General features: G+C 42.0%; 1 protein-coding gene across 2 annotated transcripts; it reads left to right on the top strand.

Annotated features, from left to right (window-relative positions):
• The first annotated feature begins 187 nt into the window (after positions 1 to 187).
• On the top strand, positions 188 to 20,285 carry HACD4 (3-hydroxyacyl-CoA dehydratase 4). Of its 2 annotated transcripts, none has more exons than XM_035558603.1 (7): positions 188 to 344; positions 4,448 to 4,551; positions 5,482 to 5,609; positions 13,178 to 13,290; positions 15,868 to 15,974; positions 16,773 to 16,904; positions 17,642 to 20,285. In XM_035558603.1, exons 2-7 carry the CDS (start codon positions 4,455 to 4,457, stop codon positions 17,707 to 17,709), a joined length of 645 nt encoding a protein of 214 aa, XP_035414496.1. In that variant the 5' UTR covers positions 188 to 344; positions 4,448 to 4,454; the 3' UTR covers positions 17,710 to 20,285. The 2 variants fall into 2 exon arrangements, with proteins under 2 accessions (XP_035414496.1, XP_035414495.1); XM_035558602.2 differs by having other exon boundaries at positions 17,622 to 20,285.
• Positions 20,286 to 21,754: the final 1,469 nt, after the last annotated feature.

The following is a 21,754-nucleotide window of genomic DNA, read 5'->3' as shown; positions in this document are numbered from 1 at the left end:
GGATTTACAGACTAGCTTATTTTTACAAAAGCGAGAAACCAATTTTGGTTAGGTCAGGCTAGGTTAGATCAGGTCAGGCTAGGCTGGGTTAGGTTAGGCTAGGTTAGATCAGGCTAGGCTAGGCTGGGTGAGGAGCATGTCATGCAGCATGGGGACATTTGGGGTTAGAAACTCCTTTCTCGGGCATTGCAGCACTGTTCCTGCTTGGTGCTACACACGGTGACGTCGTGGGTGGGGGAAGAGGGAGGAGGAGGGGTGATCTCCCAGCAAACAGCTGCTGCAGCTGTGAAGAGAAAAAAGGAGAAACATCAGGAGCAGCCGCGGCGATCCAACCCCTGCAACAGGTAACGTCCCCGGAGCGGAGGTGACCGAGGCAGCTCAATCCGAAAAGCAAGGGGAAATAAAGCGGGGTGGGATGTGCCTGTGAGAGAAAAGCACATCTTTGGTGCGGGTTCTCTGCAGCTCTTCTCCTGCTGAGCTTGCAGCCTGTGGCAGGGCGGGACAGGGAAGGAGCAGAAGTTCAGACCAGTATGAGTTAAAAGGAAACCGTGTCAGCGGAGGGGCTTTTCTGTCAGACCTGCCCTTCAGAAAAATAAAAAAAAAATAAAAAAAAAGGAACGTCGCTCTCTGGTTTCAGCGTGAGAGCTGCTTCCTCATGTGTGGGCAGCCAGCACGGGCTGACGGGCAACAGAGAGCGCGGTCGCTGTGGAGGCCGGGGAGCGCCCAGCCCGCAGAGGCCTGTGTGGGATGGGCGGGACCCCTGCGGCGGCCTGCACCCCGACACCGCCCGGGGACACCCCACGATGGGGCCACAGCCCGCGGGGACGTGGTGCTGCTGCCGAGTAAGGGGGGAAGGGGATGTTTGGGAACGTCCTCTGCTGCTGTGTGTACAAGACCCGAGCGGCCTGGTGATCGACATAGGCGCCTAGGTCTTTCAGCTCGGGGAGTAAAGTGAAGTGGGTAAAGCGAAGCATTTCTGCTAGGCAAGGCTGACCACTGGCATTTTGGTATAAAATCAGTCATAGTAAGTTGTGTGGAACTGAGAACCAAAATGACAGAGTGCAAGTCCAGCCTTCTGGGTACCTTTGCTGCAAGTCCCATGCCTGCTTCTTTCATCTGTCAGCAATATCAGGAGAGTACCAAAGTGTGCAGTGCTCTCGCGATGCCTTCAACCCGAACAGCATTAAAATCAATTTGGAAGCGTCGAAGCACATCACACTACAAGGAATACAGTCATTGGCAATCCCATTTTGCAAACCGGGCACTGGGGAGGCTGAGTGAGGTTTGCAAGGCCAGCCAGCCAGCCTGGGGCAGGGTTGTGAACTGAACTGCTATCTGCAGGCAGCTGCTGGGTTTGCAAATCTGTGTATTGCCTTCAAGGGTGTTGCAGAGGCAGACTCCGCAAGGTAAACATGCACCCATGCCTGCAGTGAGCCGAGGGGAGCAGGAAATGTAATTAAAGCCCATCTCTTGTGGCAGTGACCTTTCAAATAGAAGAAGATGGATGAACTTTCTGTTGTGACGCAAAACTGTTAGGACTGGGAAACAGGTTAACCTCAATTTGTTCTTGGCTACCTAGGAAAATGGACCAGCCATAACTCACTGGGGAAGAGAAAGACCACAGGGGACAATTACACTTCCATTTCCTGTGATAACACTGAAATCACCTCTTATTCTCTGCATATGTCTTCACTTCTGTCAAAGGCCTGTCTTTGGTTTTGGGTACCTTTTGTGTGATTATTAAGACAGTAGGGTGAAACCCCATTTGGAGATCCGGCCACTCCTTCACATGGTGGAGAACATCACTGTGTGAGAGGTTGGTCCTCCGAGTAATGCTGGCACAACAACAATAAAGCAAAAGTTATTAACTTTTAGGTCACCTCAACCTTTTTTGTTCCATCTCTGAACATGAGAGAGCTCCAATCTGATTTAGAGAACAAATTCAGTGACGGATTGCTTTTTCTGTATGAGGAAACAATGTCTGCAGTCAACATGCATTTGTATGCATGCAGCTGTAACCCTGGCCCTTTCAGAAGCAGGATGTAGTACTTTATTCTGTCAAACATGAATTTTAAAAGCATTTTAATATAATGACAGAGATATTGAAATTTTGCCCAGAGAAGTTGTGGATGCCCCATTCCTGGAAGTGTTTAAGGCCAGGTTGGCTGGGGCTTTGTGCAGCCTGGTCTAGTGGGAGGTGTTTCACCTCATGGCAGGGGGCATAGGAACTAGATGAACTTTAAGGTCCCTTCCAACCTAAACCATCCTATGATTCTATGATGCGTGCCAGCACATCTCTATACTTCATGGAGAGTTTGGGATAGTCTGTTACAACATCATGTGCCCACTTCAGAAGTCACAAGTATGTTTAAAAGATCATGAGTTTTAACATAAAACAGGCTAAACACTAGCATGAACTACAATTACAAGCATCCTCTTGGTTACACTCTGCTTAGCTAAAATTAAGCAGCTTAAGAATTGCAAAAATGATAATTTTCTATCCAGCTGATGGAGGAAGGGTCCAGAAAATAAGCCTGAACTGCTGAAAGACAAGTTCTGAGGAAGAGAGACAGATGTAGCAAACTAGACTCCAGAAGAAGAGAGAAACTGTGTACTCAGCTTGCATACAGTGCAAAGCCAACATGACAACATCTGACCAAAGGGACTGGTGGAGATGCTGACTGGAAAGCCTGAAGATTTTTACAGCTATTCCTGTAACTTTCCTACCCATTACAAGCTCCAATAAAAAGGCAATAAATCACAACAATTTTCTTTTTTCTTTTTTTCCTTTTTGCAATGTATAGTGTCTCATCTGGTGTTTCGCTGTTGTTTGTTTTTGTTGTTATTTTACCACAAGAGAGAAAATGTTGTTCAGCAATACAGTAGATGGAGTTTTGGGTCAATATTTATAGATCACACTGGATTTTAGTCCAATTCATCTGTATCATACTTTTTCCAAAAGGAATTTTTATGGATTGTCCCTTGTAGGGTTTTCATGTCTTACTGTCACAGTGTCAATGAACATTGACACCTCTTAGGAGGTAAATTAGCCAACAAACCTTTCTGTGCTTATAGAAGTAATTATATAAATAGCAGTCATCCTGCATAACAGAAAGAGAGGAAGAAAGGCATTTTCTATGACATCCCTAGCATATATTTAAATTAAAAATTCAGATCAGTTTATCTAGGTCAATTTGCAAAAGCACATGGTCTTAGTACAATGCTCGGAATGAAGTATGTGCATTTATCTTATTCACATATTTCTAAACACAGAAATTCGATGTGTTTGATAATGTGCAGATACAAATGAAAAAAGGGTTGGTGGTAGAGACATATGCTGACACATACACACTGTATGAAGGGACAACTTAAAGAGATCTTACTGCTTACTGGGACAGGAAATAATTGGTGAAACAGAGGAGATTAATTCTAGTAAAAAATTAACAAATTCATTTTCAAAAAAGGTAGACAGGCCTTTTTATAGCTGGAGGACATGCAAACCTCTCTCTCCAGAATAAGTGAAAAGAAAATATATGCATGGGAAAGTGAAATTTTTAAGTTTCTCCAGAACCTACAGAGTTCTGCAGAAAGTCAGATTATCTGTTAAAATTAAATCAAAATAGCCATAAAAATTAGTCTGCTTCAACAGAAGAAAATGCACTTTATTAAATGCAATTTGAAACATGAATTGTGCAGAAAGACAAATATCTGATTTTAATGTGCATTGGGAAAACCTGTAGAGCAATTTGGTTAAAACGGAAGATCAGATATCCTTCAGGCTGCGTTGAATAAAAACAGATTGAAATGTGGCTTTCTTTTCCTTTTCTTCACCTGGCATTTTTATGAACACTTGCACCTGTACTGTGTGCTGAGGACCTTGCAAATTATTTGTGTTGTACTCTAAGTTGTCTTAAGCGCATGCTAGGGGCATGTCTTCAGGGAAAAACAGGATTAACATCACCCAGATGGTGCCTGCAAGAGTCCAGGTCCCGCAGCAGAGCCATGGTGGGTGTGATCCTGCCCATCCCTCCAGTCCATCAAGGCAGAGCCAAGACCTGAGGGGGATTAGGCTCGAATCCATCACTCAGTGTCATGTCTTTGCTTCGTTACTCTCTCCTCTGGAGACACAAATTTCACTGTATGGCCACCGATCTTCCCAGTCACTGGTGAAAGCTCAGTAAATTTTTCTGGACATGCCCTAGGTATACTAATGAAGAGAGCTTTTGGTGTGTGAGGGAGAATACTGTTCTATGACTATTGACAGACACAGCCAGCTTTCATCGATCTGTTTACAATTTAGTTGTTTTGTTTTGTTTTGTTTTTGTTTTTGTTTGTTTTGTTTTCTGAATAAATTAACAAGTCCAAAGAGGGTGCAATATCTAGAGATCACAATGTCTGAATGTTTTATTAAATAATACATTTTGATTTATCATATTCACCTCCACAGCATTACCATGAACACCTACCTCTTTGTGTATGACTTAATGCAGTTCTGTGGACATTCCTGGATATTTACAAATATGATCATCAGGTTCATGTCATTTGGAAAAGGTAGGATTCCTTCTATATTTTTCTTAAACATTTTAAGAGGCAGTGATACACAGAAACATTAAATCATAGACAAAGTTAGGATTATGAATAGGGCATACATAGCTCTGTGTGTCCAATACCAGTGGCTGTAATTTCAATGAGAAAAACACTGTCTCTTTTATTGAAAAGGATGAACAATTTGATGGTACCTGCATTCTGCCTGTACTGCATCAGAAATGAAGCTCTTGTTTTACTAATGAGCTCTAATATTCAGTAGTGTGCCAGCAACATTTGATTTAGACACAGACCTAAATGTGAGTAGGTCGAGTCATTATGGTGAATATTAGTCTTATTGAAGCCACTAGGAGAGAATATCTTTGTGGTTATTGAGTACAAATTTTTATCTCCCAAAACATGACAACATATTTCTCTTTCAGTTGCTTGGAGTTAAGGCACAAAAATAGAAAACTAATGACTGGAAATTCAAAATAATTTACAGATGGTGGGATGTTGCAGGCACATGACATACCTATTTTGTCATCTACTTGTTTTAGGAAGTGTCATGGGAACAGATACAGGCAAGAACTGCCACAGCTCCTCATGTTTTATACCTTCCTCATGCATTTCCTCAGCATTTCCTCATATTTAGAAATATCCTAAAGGTATATCCCTAAACCAACACATCCTGCACAATGGTTGCCAATGCATCAAATACAGGCACCCCTGTTCTTTTCTCAGCTTCCTGCCCCTGTGTCAAAGCGGCACACACACACACAGTGGCATGCCTCCTCTCCTCCCTAAATCTTTGCTTCTGTTACCCAAAAGTTCAGTACTCTGTGAACTCTATTTTTTATTGTCTTCAGGGGCAGCAGGGCAAGAGCAAACTCAGCAGTTGGTCTGGACTTTTACTGTATAACTGCCCTCTAATTTTCCTCTACACTTTTTCTGTAGATTCATTGGCCGACACGTTTTACTCCATAGGACTTGTGATGCGCCTTTGTCAGTTGTTATCTGTTCTGGAGATCCTGCACATCCTCATCGGCATTGATAAAAGCCGTTTCTTCCCCAGGTTTTTGCAGGTATGTCCATTTCTCAAGACCCTCCTTCCACAACATACACACTTTGGCCATAGTTGGCCCTGGAGACAAAGCCAGGCTGAACTACCCTGAATGGTTCACTCGCACCCTTCCTCAGGGAGCTTGATCCTGCTAATAGTTTGCTAAGTGCAAGGGTTATATATGAGGGAGTTCTCCCCTCATAACAGAGCTGGCGTGGGAAAGAGCTGCTCTCATAACTCTTTCTGAATGAGACTGAGTAATGAGTGCCCCACCACCGCCGTAGGTACTGGGGATATGAAGGGTGCCACAGGTGGCTGGGGATACGGCCTCTCCGGCCAACATGTCTGTAGCCAGGAGGCAACATGCTCGGAGACTAGGTTTTACTCGCTAGTTCTTTTCCATGTTGCTTGTTTCCTCACTGACATGTGGATATTTATTTTTAGACAAGCACAAGACAACTGTTGTGCGGAAGCAAAGACGTGCCAGTGGGAAAACCACCAGCACCTCGAACCTCCTGAATTGCTAGAGAGGGAACTGGGTTTGCTGGAGTTCATGGAGAGTGAAAGGAAAATAAGTGGTTAAGAACAAGAAAGAGAAATTAAGGGACAGAAGAATTAATGCTGGGAGGGGGAAGAAAGGAGAATTGTCGTATTCTTGCTGTAGGTTCACACACACATACATATGCAAATTGTGGCTACATATGGAGGTTCTCATTGCTGCTAAAGGTTTTCAGGGTGTATGTTCAACTCTAGGCAGAAAACCAGCCACAGGATCAGATGCTATAGCAGAAAACAAGATGATTCTCTGACTTTTTCCTTACCACACTCTTGTTTTCTGTTGGAGTTAGACACGGGTTTGGGTATTTTTATTAATGCATTGGAAAAAGTAAAAATGTTTACTTGAATTTACCTTCAAACCTTCCCAATCCTTAGTATTTGAATAATGGTGAAACTGGTGTTGCTCTCAGCAGTCAGAAAGTAGAAGAATAAGAGTAATTAGTTGTGTTTTTAGTTTTCTGGGTAGCCCATTTTTGTCAAATGACATATTACAGGGGTGAAGATGTTCCTCTTTTTAAATCTCCATTAGAAATTGATTGACTAATAGAGATCTCTGTTCTTCATGCTGCTCACCAAGTACGGTATCAAATTTGTCAAAATGCAATTTACTGTTTTTTCCCTGCTTAAATCTACATACTTTTACACTAATCTGGATTTGGAAAGGAAAAAAAAAAAAAAGCATCAGATCTAATGTAACCTTTAACAAATGTCACGTCATTTCTTGGAGGGAAGACCAGCCCAATAGGGCTGACAGACCTAAAAGAAGGTCTGTCCTGGCAGAGTTTATGCATTTCAAGCCCTGACATGGTCTGTACTTGTCCTACCTAAGCCTTTAGAAGCAGAGATCAGGGAGGCCTGCACAAACACTGCTCTGTGCCACCACAAAAGACATTAGATGTGAACTGGATAACCTGAACAAGGCCCTGTCTTGGGCACTGCAACTACTGCAGTGCTCTCAAGGGAAGCATAGAGAAGCTGGGTCAGGAAAGGACTCAGCACAGCAACTCCCATTTATCTCACAACAAAGACAGCTTTGAATCCTTACTTGGTTATTTCCCTAAGTGTTGTCTCAACACAAAACCATCTGTTTTACCTTGATATTATCATCATTTTCACGCCGTCCAAGCAAGACGTACAGGCTCTTGGATATATATTCTGCCTTGCCACACCTTCCTCCATGCCTCTTGGAAAGAATACATACATTTTCAACAACAGACTGGGAAAGGACGCAGCTTATCTTACCACAGCCTGGTAACTGGACTACTGCAGATAGGGCACAAGCAATAGTTTGTTAGTGGTTGCCCAGTTCTGTGTTCCCATCACTTTTCTGACTCTGGGCATTAAACCCTTTGATGCATCCGTTGGGCTATGTATATTCATGCACATTCACAGTGAAGTTCATCTCAGAGGTGATCACTAGGAAGAGAGAACAGGTGACTGGCCATGCCAGGGAAACACAGGGATGGAGGTAATGTCACCTCAAATAAAACAAGCTGCAAGCGCTCCTCTCTAACAGTTGATTGTTTTGTAGATACAGTAGCAGAGAGAAGCTTTAAGCACAGTTTGGATGAAGAATTTACTTCATCAGCTTGGAGATACACATTACAGGTAGTGGAAAAGCAAGCTCAGAGGTGTTTTCAGGAAAACCTACTTGGGACAGCCTCACTGAAGAACAGTCTCAGGCTACCAGACTTGTAAGAAGAGTTAGGTAGGCCAAGGCCAAGTCACACCACAGAAGGAAGATAAGTCTCATGTGACGGGTGCTCTGGAGAAAGGGAAGCCAAACGAGGGGCACAAAGTTGGTGCAAAGGTGTGACTCTCACAGCATTTGCAGCTTGAATGACTGAGAGGAGGCCAGGAGAAGAGAATAAGTGTCACGTCATTACAGTTGCCTAAACAGAGAATAATGAAATTTAGTGTTCAAGTCTGAAAGTAAAAGCTTATGGCACTAGTACTTCTGCAAGGTAGAGAGTATTAAAGATTCAAGACTAGGGTTTTTATGAACAAAATCCACATGCTATATAAGGGTTTCTGATACTAGTTATGATACCGCACAGTCATGGTTATTAAAAAATGGAAGTGAATGTGCCTGCTCCTACCCTAGCCTCAGCTAGTCTGATCTGTTCTGTTTCGCTTACTTGCTTCAAATGCGCAGGCTGCCTTATGGAAATTTACGCTGTTTGACAGCACTTGCTGTATCCTGTAAGAGACCAGTGCTGGGAGGGGAAGGAAACTCCAGTTTAACACAAAGATCAAGAAGGAATGAAAAATGAAACCATTGTATTTATGCTTGGTGAGGTGTTAGCACATACTTCCTTTTATGAACATGAAAACACTGGACTTCTGTTCTTTCTTTCTTTCTTTCTTTCTTTCTTTCTTTTTCTTTCTTTCTTTCTTTCTTTCTTTCTTTCTTTCTTTCTTTCTTTCTTTTTCTTTCTTTCTTTCTTTCTTTCTTTTTCTTTCTTTCTTTTTCTTTCTTTCTTTCTTTCTTTCTTTTTCTTTCTTTCTTTCTTTCTTTCTTTCTTTCTTTCTTTCTTTCTTTTTCTTTCTTTCTTTCTTTTTCTTTCTTTCTTTTTCTTTCTTTCTTTCTTTCTTTCTTTCTTTTTCTTTCTTTCTTTCTTTCTTTCTTTCTTTCTTTCTTTCTTTCTTTCTTTTTCTTTCTTTCTTTCTTTCTTTAAGCAAGAGAGTAGTGGCAGATAATACCATATTTTCATTTGTGCAAGTGACAGATGATTGATAAAAAATGAGCTGCAGCTTAGCGGATCATATATAGTGTATGTAAACATAGGTGTATACACAAGCCTGCATGTGTGTGCCTCTAAGGGCATAACACTAAAGGACGTTTACTGGAATCTCCTCCTCTTCAGGTAGCAGCCTGCCACCCCTTGCTGCAAAGCTCCCCAGCCTCTCACTAACAGCTGCTTCTACCTCTGATTTCTCTGAGTTAGAGGAGGTGTGAGTGCTATGAAAAAAAAGGTCACAATGTCTTGAGGGGGAATAGAGGTAAACAAGCAGGCAGCCTCCTAATTTAGATGGAAGGGAGGTGTGATGCCACGGTCCATCCTTGTGAAGTCATGACATGTGCACTGGGCAGCCAGGCCTGCGTGCTGCCCAGAGAGTTTGCTCGGGAGCAAGGTCACGGATGGTGTTCAGTCTCAGTCTCTGTGGCTGCTTAGTGCATCCCACGTCTTGTTGGCTGAGGCTGCAGTCTAGCAGGAGCAAAAAGACCGGCAGGGGACCTACTTTGTGTTCCCTGCTATTGCAGGTGCTTAACCTGCTTTACACAGTCTGATCTCTGACTTAATTGTGTGCAACTAATGCAGCTGACTGCTTGCACCACTGCCCTGTCCAAGCAAGAGTCCTGTGGCAGAGGAGATCTGCTGAGCCCCAGACAGGTGGTACTTGCCACCTCTTGTGCATCTGCTTGTGCCCAGGGAGAGAAAGAACACTGCAGCCTCTCCCTCTCCCAAGCCATGAGCCTGGATCTCCACATCTGCTCTGTCTCATCAGTCAGAGCTCATCCTTTTGAAATTGCGGAGGGTAGTTACTTTTCTACAGCTCACCCTCCCTTCTCATTGAAATAATGATCAGCTCCCAACCACTTGATCATACAGTTTTCTAGCACTTTTCCACCCAGCACCACCTGTTGGGGAGTGAGTGACTGTTTGAAAAATCTGCCAGCTCTCACATCAAAAAAATACACTGACCTTTTCATTATCGTGATATAGCTTTTATCTCCCGGTGAGACAATTCCCTGTGGCAATTCCCTGAAGTATCTATAACACTAACGGAATTGCAGAATTGTCTCTCCACAGTCCAATCTGAATTTAGAGTCTGTAACAAATTGCTTCCACTGCCAGCGCTGCACTCCTGTACCATCTTTCACCAAAGTCCTTTTAACTCAGTCTTTTTTTTTTTTTTTCTCCTCTCTAGCACATAATTCCAATCAATACTCACACTGATTTTTACCTTTGTTTTGACTTCCCTCTTGTGATGGTTGTCCCACTGTGCTTCTCCTATCTCTGTTATAACTGGTTTCGGATCCTGCAGCAGGACTTCCAGTTTCCCCACTTTCTTGCCAGGTTCCTCAGTGTACACTGGACTTACTAACTCCACTCTGTTTCCTGGCCTGTCAACACCCTGCCTTCTTAGAATTCACTTCCAGAGTTAGGGACCAATGGGGGTCGACTGCACAAGATGACAGACTTGATAGAGAGGTTGCCAAACCATTTTATCTGTTGTGGTCTCTCAGTTCTTTCCAAGATGAGGAACTAGATCTTTAGGGGATGGATATGCTCTCTTTCTGTATGAAAAACTGCATTCACGTAATTTTGCTGAATAGTAAAGTGACAGCTGTATATTTTTGTGTCTTCTTTATCTGACAAATGTGGTTTGCAAAAAATAAAAATAAAAAAATAGTCTGTAGCCAAAATGTTCCACACAAGAACTGGTAAACATGATGCAGCAAAACTACTGCACAAGCTTGCTAAGAGGCTGATTCCTGTTTTAGTTTAAGGAAGGAGTGATGGGAAGGGGAAAACCAGTGTAGAAGAATGACCACACTTAGAAAAATCACCATGTTAATTGGTTTCCATTTCATGACTTTTCAGAGGCTTGACGTCTTACTCATAACATCATTCCAATCTAAGGTGGTTTAAGAAAACGTGACTCCATGTGCCAGTTGATATAAAAAAAAATGGAGCCATACTCATGCAAAACAGCTGAACGTATGCATGCACTTTCAAACAGACTGTAAATCAGACTGAACCAGTATGGTTCTGGGATAGTTTCACAGGACACTCTCAGCAGTACTGAGTACTACAGCTATATTTGTTTTACAGGACAGGGCATGAATATGGATATGAAACTTGCCCAAGAAAGCTGCAAAAAGATATACTTATTTTTAAATGCTTGAGCTCTAGTATTGACTAAATATTTTTTAAGTTAGGGATGGTGCCTTTTAATCTATCTTTCTACCTTTTCATTTGTAAAGGCACACCTTGTGGGTCAGCTAAGGTTCAACCACTAGGAAAATGTTGTTATAACACAAATATTATGGCAGCAACTGTCATAAATGATAAGCTGAAATCCATCTGTTCTGGCCAGGAATAAGGAGGGAAGAAAAACCAGAAATTCTACTTTTCTTCCTACCTTCTGCAAATCTTCTGTGAGAGAGATCCCTCAGGATCCAAATCTCCAAGCTATGGAAAGCAGGGCTGGGACTGTGAGACTACCACTTTCTTGCATAATGCCTGCCCAAGGGTCTTCTGCATCCTGTGGCCTCCTAGGCAGTCCCCAAGCAAGGAGGTCAGTGCTGCAGCTTGCCCCACAGGCACTGGGGCACAGCAGGTATCATCCTTGCTCACAAGAGCAAGACCATTTTAATCTTATTTTAAATTCAGCTGTCTCATCCACAGGTTTCTTGGGCTACAAACCCAGGTCATTCCCGTTGGCAAGCAAACCTCCACCCTTACCACAGTAGATATATCACTACAGGCCTGTCAGTCTCTCTTCAGTGCCTGGTAAAATTTTGGAGAAAATATTTCTGGGAGTTACAGAAAAACCCCTGAAAGACAATGCGGTCACTGGTCACAACCAGCACAGGTTCACAAGTGGAAAGTCCTATTTAACGAACTTAATTTCCTTTATGACAAGGTTACCCAACTAGTTGACCAAGGGAAGCCAGTTGATGTGATCTTCTTGGATTTCAGCAAAGCTTTCATACTGCTTTTCACAGTATCCTACTGGACCAAACATCCAGCATCCAGCTACACAAATCCATAATATGATGGGGTGAACAATTGGTGTCGGGTGGGGCTCAAAGGGTTATAGTAAATGGAGTTACATCAGGCTGGTGGACAGTCACTAGTTGCGATCTGCAGGGCTCCAATTTAGGGACAGTTCTTTTCAATATTTTCATAAGTGACTTGACTGCAGAACTTGAAGGTACACTAAGTAAGTAAGTTTGTAGATGACACTAAATTGGGAGGAGCTGTTGACTCCTGTCAAGGGTAGAGAGACCTTGCAGAGAAATCTTGACAAATTTGGGGGTTGGGCAATCACCAGCAATATGAAGTTTAACAAGAGCAAGTGCCAGATTCTGCATCTGGGAAGGGGCAACCCTGGTCGTATGTATAGACAGGAGGACGAGAGGCCAGAGAACAGCCCTGCAGATAAGGATCTGGGGGTTTTGGTCAATGGCAGGATGAATGTGAGTCAACAGTGTGCCCTGGCGGCCAAAAGGGCCTACCGTAAGCTGGGGTGCATCAGGCATGGTGGCATTGCTAGCCAGTCAAGGGAAGGGATTGTCCCACTCTGCTCTGCACTGGTACGGCCTCACCTTGAGTGCTGCGTGCAGTTTGGCGCATCACAGTATAGGAAGGACATAAAACTATTAGAGAGTGTCCAAAGGAGGGCTACAAAGACGGTGAAGGGTCTAGAGAGCAAGACGTATGAGGAGCAGCTGAGGTCCCTTGGTTTGTTCAGCGCAGAGCAGAGCAGGCTGAGGGGAGGCCTCATGGCAGCCTGCAGCTCCCTCACGAGGGGAGCGGAGGGGCAGGCGCTGAGCTCTGCTCTCTGGGGACAGCGACAGGACCCGAGGGAACGGCATGGAGCTGGGACAGGGGAGGGTCAGGCTGGGTGTTAGGGAAAGGTTCTGCACCCAGAGGGTGGTCGGGCACTGGGACAGGCTCCCCAGGGCAGTGGTCACAGCACTGAGCCTATGGGAGATGAAGAAGTGTTTGGACAACGCTCTCAGACACATGGCCGGATTTTTGGGTGGTTTTGTGCACAGCCAGCAGTTGGATTTGATGACCCTTCCAACTGAGGATATTCTGTGCTTCTATGATCACACTGCCCTGAGTTGGGGGCCCATGGGTTCTTGAATAAAAGGTATGCCAAGAAATGAAATGTTCATTGGAGCCTGTGTAAAAATAATCAGATTCACCTGTGTCCTCCTGTTTTGCCAAAATGACACAGAAATGAGAGCTACAGAAGATGGCATGTGAATTCACAATTCTTTTTCCCTTTCAGATCACTGAGAGAATAATTGTTTTATTTGTCGTGATCAACAGTCAGGAAGAAGTTCAAGGGAAATACATTGTGTGTGTTTTATTTTTCCTTTGGAATTTATTAGATGTGGTCAGGTAAGAAGTCAATGGTGAAACTGTGAAGGGAACATAGCTAATTCTTGCAAGCGGAGCCCCCCCCCCATGTTTCATGCTCATCATTTCACTCTATCAGAATTGTCAGAAAAGCGTATTATCCATTTTAAAGAAAAACTTGGACCTCATAAGCTACCTATTGATTTTTAGAATAATTAGCATATCTAAGAGACAGTGTGATTTACACAAGTAAATCACTGCATTAATATTTCTAGTTCGAAGGATTTGACATTCTTAACAAAAATGTGTATGGAAATCACAACTATCTCCTCAGGAACGGTAATTTTCCAAACTGATTTACAATCATATTTTTTTTTAATATTTAAGAGCACACCTGTTTATTTTAACATCATGTGTTTATGCAAGACTGACAGCATGGTAAGGCAGCACACGCAGAACTTCTTACTAAGACCAAAAGATTATTCTTGGTTAATTACACTGTGCTTTTCAAACAGCCAAGGAGCACCTGCTGCAGAGAGTGAGAGTTTTAGTATAGTTGGACATACATCACACCACAGAGAGAACTCACATGAGGCAAAATAGATAGGAACACAGTCCAGGATTTTTATCCCAAAAGTTCTGTACAGTGGAAAGTGACCAGTACCTCTCCCTGGTAAAATGTGATGGTGAAAATTCTATCTTGCTGATTTTTGCATTGATATCTGCAGTCAGTAACATTTTTCAAATGTTATTTAAGCCTCTGCGGATCTCAGTTTGTAGACATACAAGGAAGGCATATGAAGTTAAGAACTGTTCAAACAAGACACAGCCCTCATGACAACCTCCATACAGAAGCAAATATCTTTATGTGTTACATACCACCTGCTAAAATAGCTCTCTGCTATTTTGAATACATTATTTTCAGGACTGACTGGGGAATATGGATTTAGGCAGCAGAGGAAATGTGTGTTACAAAAGAGAGCTGAAAAAGGAAAATGACTGTTAGGATTGATAAGAAAGATTTTAAGTCAGCTTCAGACTATTTGTGCTACATGTGTTAATAAATTACTACATCTTAATTATTTGACTTATCACTCCATTCCATTTCTTTTTGAATTTTATAAAGCTAAAAAAGTAGAACTTAATCTCAAATGAAAACATTCTGTGCAGATATGGAGAGGCCAAAAGTGTAAATAATATTAGCTGTTCCGTCCTGACAATGCATAATTATTTTCCATCATTGCTAAAGAACACGGTCCAACATCACAGCAATAATGGTGACTCTTTAATAAGCAAGATACTGTGGTCTGAAGCAGCAAATGAACAATTCAAACAAGACCGCATAAAATAACTAATACTGAATTAGAAATCATTTCTGGTTTATTTTACAGTATCTGTGCTGAGCCCCAGCAACCAAAGCAACAGATGTCTAAAAGTACGCTGGAAATTATCCCATCTGTCAGCATACTAGTCTTAAAGTACTATAAATTCTTCATTCTTCAGGGACATACACATCCTGTACATTATGGCTGATGATATACTGAGGGCATATACTGTGAAGCTTCCCATATTTGAGCTTTCTTGCTTATAACAAAAACACTAATGAAAAAAATTGAGACAATCTGGAGGTTGTGGAGGGCAAGCCTGAGAGAAGATGGTACATTTCCAGTCTATCAAACTCCTCTTCTACAATCTGGGAATAATATAATATTAGTCAAATGAACAAATACAAGGCGCGTACAGGAAGTTTTTTTAATGCTGGTTCTATCTGTCAGAAACAGTTCTGGCTAACAGTGGCTTACAAATCTTTTTATTTTAGATATCTCTAGCACAACCACAGGGCAAAGAGCCTTCTAAATAACCAAAAAAAAAAGTGGTCAGATAAGTTTCTCCAGTATCTGGAAAGCCACTAGATTGTTTGTAGATCATACAGGCTCACTAGCATTAGATCATCTTTGGAGACTGAAATCCTAGGCATTCTGGTCTCCTAGTGAGCAAAACCAACACCCACATTTAAAAAAAAAAAAAAAAAAAAAAAAAAGCTGCAATACATTGGACTGTAGCTGCTTTTTTTTTTTTTAACCAGTGACCCCTTCTGATGCCTGGAGGAGGGGCAGCTGTTGTTCTGTAGAAGAGTGAGTACCTTTTACTATCTCACTGTTTAGCCTCCTCCACCAGTGCTTTAGCCATTTCAGCAGCTGTAAATCAGCATTTTGTCAATCCCAAGCAATGGTCAGACTCTATGTGCCCCTCTCAGTTGTAACATCCCTATCCGAAATCTGTTTTCTGATGAACTGATGTGAAATCTTGTTGTTTTCTGAGAGCATTTTTGGGCTGGAGAGCCATATTGCTGTCTGTCTGCTCTAGGTAGCACCGCCGACAAGGCTTCTGAAACAATGAACCATCAATTTTCAGACCTGAACACCAGCCAGCCTGAACAAAATTTCTGCAGATCTGCTCTGAAAGATTCTCAGATGGGCACCTCCACGCTCTTCTGCAACTGCCTCAGATTTTTCAATAGTATTTCTTTAAATAGAAAGAAGCTTATAAAGATGCTTATAAATAAACATTCTTTAAATGCTTGTTCCTTCTGAGTCATCTGCTCTCCTGTTGCTGCAGGTACACTTACAACATGTTAGCAAGGACAGGAATATACTACCTACCACTGACATGGCTGAACTTCTCACTGTGCATCCTGCTCTATCCCCTTTCAGTTCTGGCTAAAGGTAAGGAGGTGGCCAGGCTGTATGGGGCTTTGAGCCCCTGGTTTAGGGGTAGGTGTCCCTGGGGGTGTTGGAATTGGTGGTGGATCTTTAAGGTCCCTTCCAACCCACACTGTTCTATGATTCTGTGATTCTATGGGAAGGGGACCAACCACTTGCTTCGTTAATCTTCTCCAATAAAATTTGATCACTTTGATTGTCATTTGTGTTTTTAAGATATTTTGTGTTGCCGAAGTACTTACAAATGTTTATGCACTGTCTTATTAACCTCTGTATCACCTATCTGCCTCTTTTCTGTACTTTTTTTTTCTCCTTATTTGGGGTTCTGTTTGCTTTTTAACAGTACGGGAGAACACTTATCTTTCTGGATAAACAAAATAGCTCCTTGAAAGACACAAAAATTCCCCATTCCAGACAGACCACATCAGCCTGCAAATAGCAAAGCTGCCTGTTCCCCCACTGAACCTGACACTAGCAGCTTAGGCCATGCTTAGTTGCTTATCACACTTACACCAGCAAATGTCCCCACTGAGATCAAACTGACAACAGTGCAACCATGGCAGTGGCAGTGTTTGTTATTGAATAGTAAACTTTGCTAATTCTAGTGTTAAGAGCAATTAACATCTCAGACTTATGAAACTGAACTCAAGGAGAAAGTAGCATGTACATATGCATACAAACAACACGCTAAATTCGGTATATAATATAGCTGTGCCTTCCAGGTAACTGACTTTTTTACATGAAGCTTTTTGATGATCTTCCACCTCCTTTTGACTAAAGGTTTACTGTGTTATGTTACAGCATTTGCAATCTATGTATCGCTGCCTTATTTTGAAACCTTTGGCACATACTCCATCAAGCTACCATTACCATTCGCCTTCTCAATCTACTTCCCCTATGTTCTGAAAATGTACCTGCTAGTACTGTTTGTAGGTAAGTATCTCATCTTCCAGAAAGCCAACTCGCAACACAGCTGCAATACTTATAACAACTAAAAATCAAAATCAAATCAGCCCAGCTCCTTTCAGAAACTGTAAATCTCTCTGCAACGTCTACCAAGTACTGCAGGCAAGGTCATCACCAGCTGGTTTGAATTCTGATACCTTTCAAACACAAATAATTGGTTCTGAAACACGGCATTTGCGCTGGAGGGATTAAAATAAAATATACGTATATATATATATAAAAGTACTTTAATGATCTTGGCCTTACATACACTTATGGAAGTCTTTTTTTAATCAATTTCCATTTGGTCATATGCTCATTCTATGCTACCCTTCCTCACTCATTCCTCCCAGCTGGCAATGAAGACTTACATCTATATTAAAACTTCTACAGCCAATTTAACCATCAAAGGGATGGCAAAGAAAATCCCCAAATTGTGTATAAATAGACCTCTTCTCCTTTTCAACCATATATTGGTGAAAAATTTGAACTACAACTAACCTTACAGCCAAGCCTTTGTTCTGTCATTGGTTTTAATGCTAACTGGAATAATCTCATCATTGTAAAGTAGTGTTCTGTTCTTCAGTTCACAGAAGGGACTGTTCAGGGTTGCCAGACAAAGACTTATACTGTTCCTCCTAAATGAACTAAAGCTGCTTTGGTCTCCCCTCCCTTGTTCTTACATAATTTTGTGTTTTAATTCAGGTATGTGCTTTATCATGCAGAACCTCTTCTCAGAAAGGAAGGCTCACCTAGGGACTGGCAACATCAAAAAGAAAAGAAGCTAAGTTGATACCTTGTTTTGAAATAAGAAATACACTCCCAGTGGGCTGCTGCGTATTATAAGCAAAGAAAAATAAGACAAAGATTTTCAATGCACAACTCCTGTTTGGATGCACATTATCCAGCTGTGTTGAATTTTCAGAAAACAAAGGTCTCTAAGGCACCTCAAAAATGTAGCCGCTCAGAATAACTAGATAGTTTTTCAAGTTTTGACTTCAAATGTCAGGAATTTTTTAAATGAATATATTTTTTCTAACATATCTAAGAGAACTCTGAAAAAAAAATTGAAAAGAGTGCCTTGACCCACAATAATTACACTAACAATACTTGTTTTCATGTTAATTCTTGCCTCATCAAAAACAGGTATTCTGCAACAACAACAAAATTATTTAATGTATGATTATTCTACATTAGGCAAACATGTACGTTTATATATATATAAATATTAAATTGGTTAGAACTGGAATGTCTCAAGGAGCAGAAGCTGGAAACCTATGAGATTCACCTGCTGATGAGCCCCAAGCATTCACAAAGGATCCCTTCACTTCTCAAAAAATATTCCAGAAAATGCAACTAAAGCGTGAAGGCAAGTGACCTTGGTCACTTAAGAAGGTACTCATCTACTGTATGCCCAAGGGGATATTTAAGGGGCATAAGCAAGGCTTGTAATCATGTTTCTGGCAGACATTAAGAATCTCTTTCCTTGCAATGATTTTTCTTCCATGCTGAACAGCAAACAGGTGACCGAAAGAAACGTGATCAAGTCAGACTAAATCTATGTTGTTTGAAGTGAAGGTCATGACCATCAAAACCCATGTGCAAATTTCTACTTTTTGTAGAAGACGCAGTTTTACTCAAGTGCATCACCCCTCATACTTCTGTAGGACTACCTGTGAGAACAGGGACAAAATACAGTCTCTTTGAAACTGGGTGTCAAGAACATGGGTAACAACCCAGGGAACTCTGTAAAATAAAAAATAGACTATACTTGCTGCACAGATAACTACTTAGAGGTAGGCAGGGGCTTTTCTTACGTTTCATTTGTATTGCTTATCATCTGCATTTGAGTTCATGCAGGTGGGGAAGAAAAGTGAGGCTATTTTTTTTTTTAAACTTGAATGAAATCTGGGGGGAGGGAGTTACAAGGGAAATGAATGCAATCGCGTTACGAAGAGGCTGTTGTTACAACTTTCTAAGCCATGCAGCTTAAGAGGGTGTTCGGACTGTTGTAACTGGGAACAACTGGGGCTGGTCCTTATGAGCTAAGCTGTTATGAAAAGTCACCTACTATCGCTTTTATTTAATATATGTGGCAGACAATGCCTGCAGACTGCTGTGACTACTGGAGTATTTACGAAGCATAAGCAACAGGGTCACACATACAATAGTTTAATGGGCAACCCCGGATATTTTGAAAGCGCTGCAGACAGTTAGTTACTTGGACCTTATCAGACACACAGATGTACTTTCACTTTGCACTTCTGTCTGACCCAAACTGATTCACGTGTAGACAATCTGGATAAAGAAGAATATAAAGCAGCTGAAGAGGATGGCAGCTTTGAAGAAGAGAGCCCAAACAAGAAAACTTCATAATCAATTGACTGTAACACACAACAGGTGAAACAGAGACATATTCCCCTCTGGCAATTCAATATAATGCTTTTGCTGTAAAACTGTAGAGAATCAACATCCTGTATGAGGAAGCATGACATATATTGCATTGAGTTTACGTGGCAAGTGTTTGGCAGTGGGGAAGCTGCAAGGATGGCTTCTGTGAGAAGAGGCCAGGAGCTGACCCCTTGCCAGACACAAGCAGTTCCAACTGGCTCCAAAACAGAGCCACTGTGGGACAACACCAAGCCCATTAATAATGCTGGCTGCACCTGTGAAAACATATTTACAAAAGGGTAAAAAAGATGTGCAGCAGCTGTGAGGACGAGGAGTGAGCAAATGTGAGCTAAACAACCCTGCAGACATCAAGGCAGGAAAAACGAAGGGGGAGGAGGTGCTCCAAGCATTAGAGCATAGCCCTGCAGTCTGTGAAGACCATGGTGGAGCAGGCTGTGCCCCTGCAGTTCATGGTAGACCACATCGGAACAGATCTCAGTGCTACAGCCTGTGGAGGACCCCACACCAGAGCAGTGGTTATGTCCTGAAGGAAGATGCAGCCATGGAAAGCCTGTGCTGGAGCAGACTCCCGGCAGGAACTGTAGCTTGAGGGACCCATGCTGGAGCAGCCTGTTCTAGTTTCCACAGAAACGACGCATGCTGGAGCAGTTCTTAGCTGCAGCCCATGGGAAGGACCCATGCTGGAGCGGTTTCTGAAGGACTGTATCACATGGGAGGGACTCCACACTGCAGCAGGGGAAAAGTGTGAGGTGGAAGATGCAGAAGCAATGAAATGCTGTGGACCGATTACAGCCTCCATCCCCCATCCCTCCTGTACCACTCAGAAGAGTCAGGAATGAAGGAGTAAAGTTGAGCCTGGGAAGAAGAGGGAGGTGGGAGGAAGGTGTTTTAGAGCTGTGCGTGTGTTTCTCACCGCCCTGTTTTTATTTGGCAATAAACTGATCTTCTCCCAGTCAAGTTTGTTTTGCCCATGATGGTTACTGGTAAGGAATCGCCTTGTCTTCATCTCTATACTACCCATGAGATTTCTCATACTGTTTTCGCCCTGTCCTCTTGAGGAGGCGAGGTGGGCACCTAGCAGCCAACCAACATCGAGAACCACCACAGATACTCATACTAAGCCATGTTTATTATTTTATGATTTATATATACATATATACATACATATATATATATATATATATCAGGATGTAACACTCTCCCTTTGCATTGATTCTTATAGAAGACTGGAAATGTAGAAGGATTCTTCAAAGTCACTGTGAGAAGGAACCCCAAACAGTGAAGTTATTTTCAGGAGACTCCCCCACCCTACTTGTGCAGAGCTAACTTGGGGCAGGCCACTAACTTCAACTCTGCTTTACTTAATTTCTGGAAAAGAAAACTCAGGATTGGGCAGGCAAAAAGGTGCCTTAAAAGTTTCCTAACTTAATTTTTGGGAACTTAAACCTTTGATCAAAATTTAACTCAGTCTTGATATCCCAGCTCACCTGTATCTCCATTCAAGTCATCTGATATTGGAATAAAAATAAGTGCTTTTCTGACTTATATAAACAGACAAAAAGAACCAACTGTACAGACAAGGTTGAAGGAGCATCACTAGGAAGTGATATATAATTGAAAGTGACTAAACAGGCTCTTTAGGAATAGAAGGCTACTACCACATTTGTCTGACATTAAAAAAAATCGTATAAACAATGGTGTAAAAGTAGAATAATAAGGATTATATATACAAACATTTAATGTTTATTTTTATAAGCCATTATTTATTACTCTTTTCGTTTGCCTGCAGAACATCTATACTGGAGTCACAAGAACATGTTCTACTGATCTCTTCATCACCAACTCCCTTTTTGCTGCCTTCTCACATACCGAAAATACAGTAGCAAACAACTTGTCCACCTCAATCCTTGAAAGTCACTGTCTCCACAGGAACATGCTATTTGGAAAGAGATCACCTATAATAAAAACCGTATTAAATTCATCAGCACCTGCACACAACAAGAAGAACAGTATCTCTATCACAGCCTATGCATATTCTTGCGAGAAAAGCAGCGCAATGTAACTACAGAGTAGAAGGATTTTCATCTGCTGTGGCAGGGGGGTTGGACCTGATGATCTCTTGAGGTCCCTTCCAACCCGTAAAATCCTGTGATTCTGTGATTCACCTTAAGGACCCAACAGTGAACTTACCTGCCTTTTGGTGGGTTTTACTTCACACCATCTCTAGTTTAGTCCTGTTGGCTGAGGACACAGAGTTATAGGACTACATTGGAGTAATTACAGTGTACATACTTTAATTCAGAAGCTTACACACTGGTCTGCTAAGCAAACTAAGGCACAGCACATGGGCATTACCCAGAGTTTCCCTTTAAAAAACACATAATCTGAACTAAAATGCTAAGACACATGCAGACTCAGATGGGTAG

Source organism: Cygnus atratus, chromosome Z (genome assembly GCF_013377495.2).
Source record: "Cygnus atratus isolate AKBS03 ecotype Queensland, Australia chromosome Z, CAtr_DNAZoo_HiC_assembly, whole genome shotgun sequence".
Lineage (NCBI taxonomy): Eukaryota > Metazoa > Chordata > Aves > Anseriformes > Anatidae > Cygnus > Cygnus atratus.
This window is presented reverse-complemented; position numbering and strand designations above follow the sequence as displayed.

Bases quoted from the DNA above. Each gene is read 5' to 3' on its own strand.
- HACD4 (XM_035558602.2), top strand. From the start codon at position 4,455: ATGAACACCTACCTCTTTGTGTATGACTTAATGCAGTTCTGTGGACAT. The intron at 13,291-15,867 runs GTAAGAAGTCAA...CTGTTGCTGCAG, and splicing joins AATTTATTAGATGTGGTCAG to GTACACTTACAACATGTTAG. The intron at 15,975-16,772 runs GTAAGGAGGTGG...GTTATGTTACAG, and splicing joins CCTTTCAGTTCTGGCTAAAG to CATTTGCAATCTATGTATCG.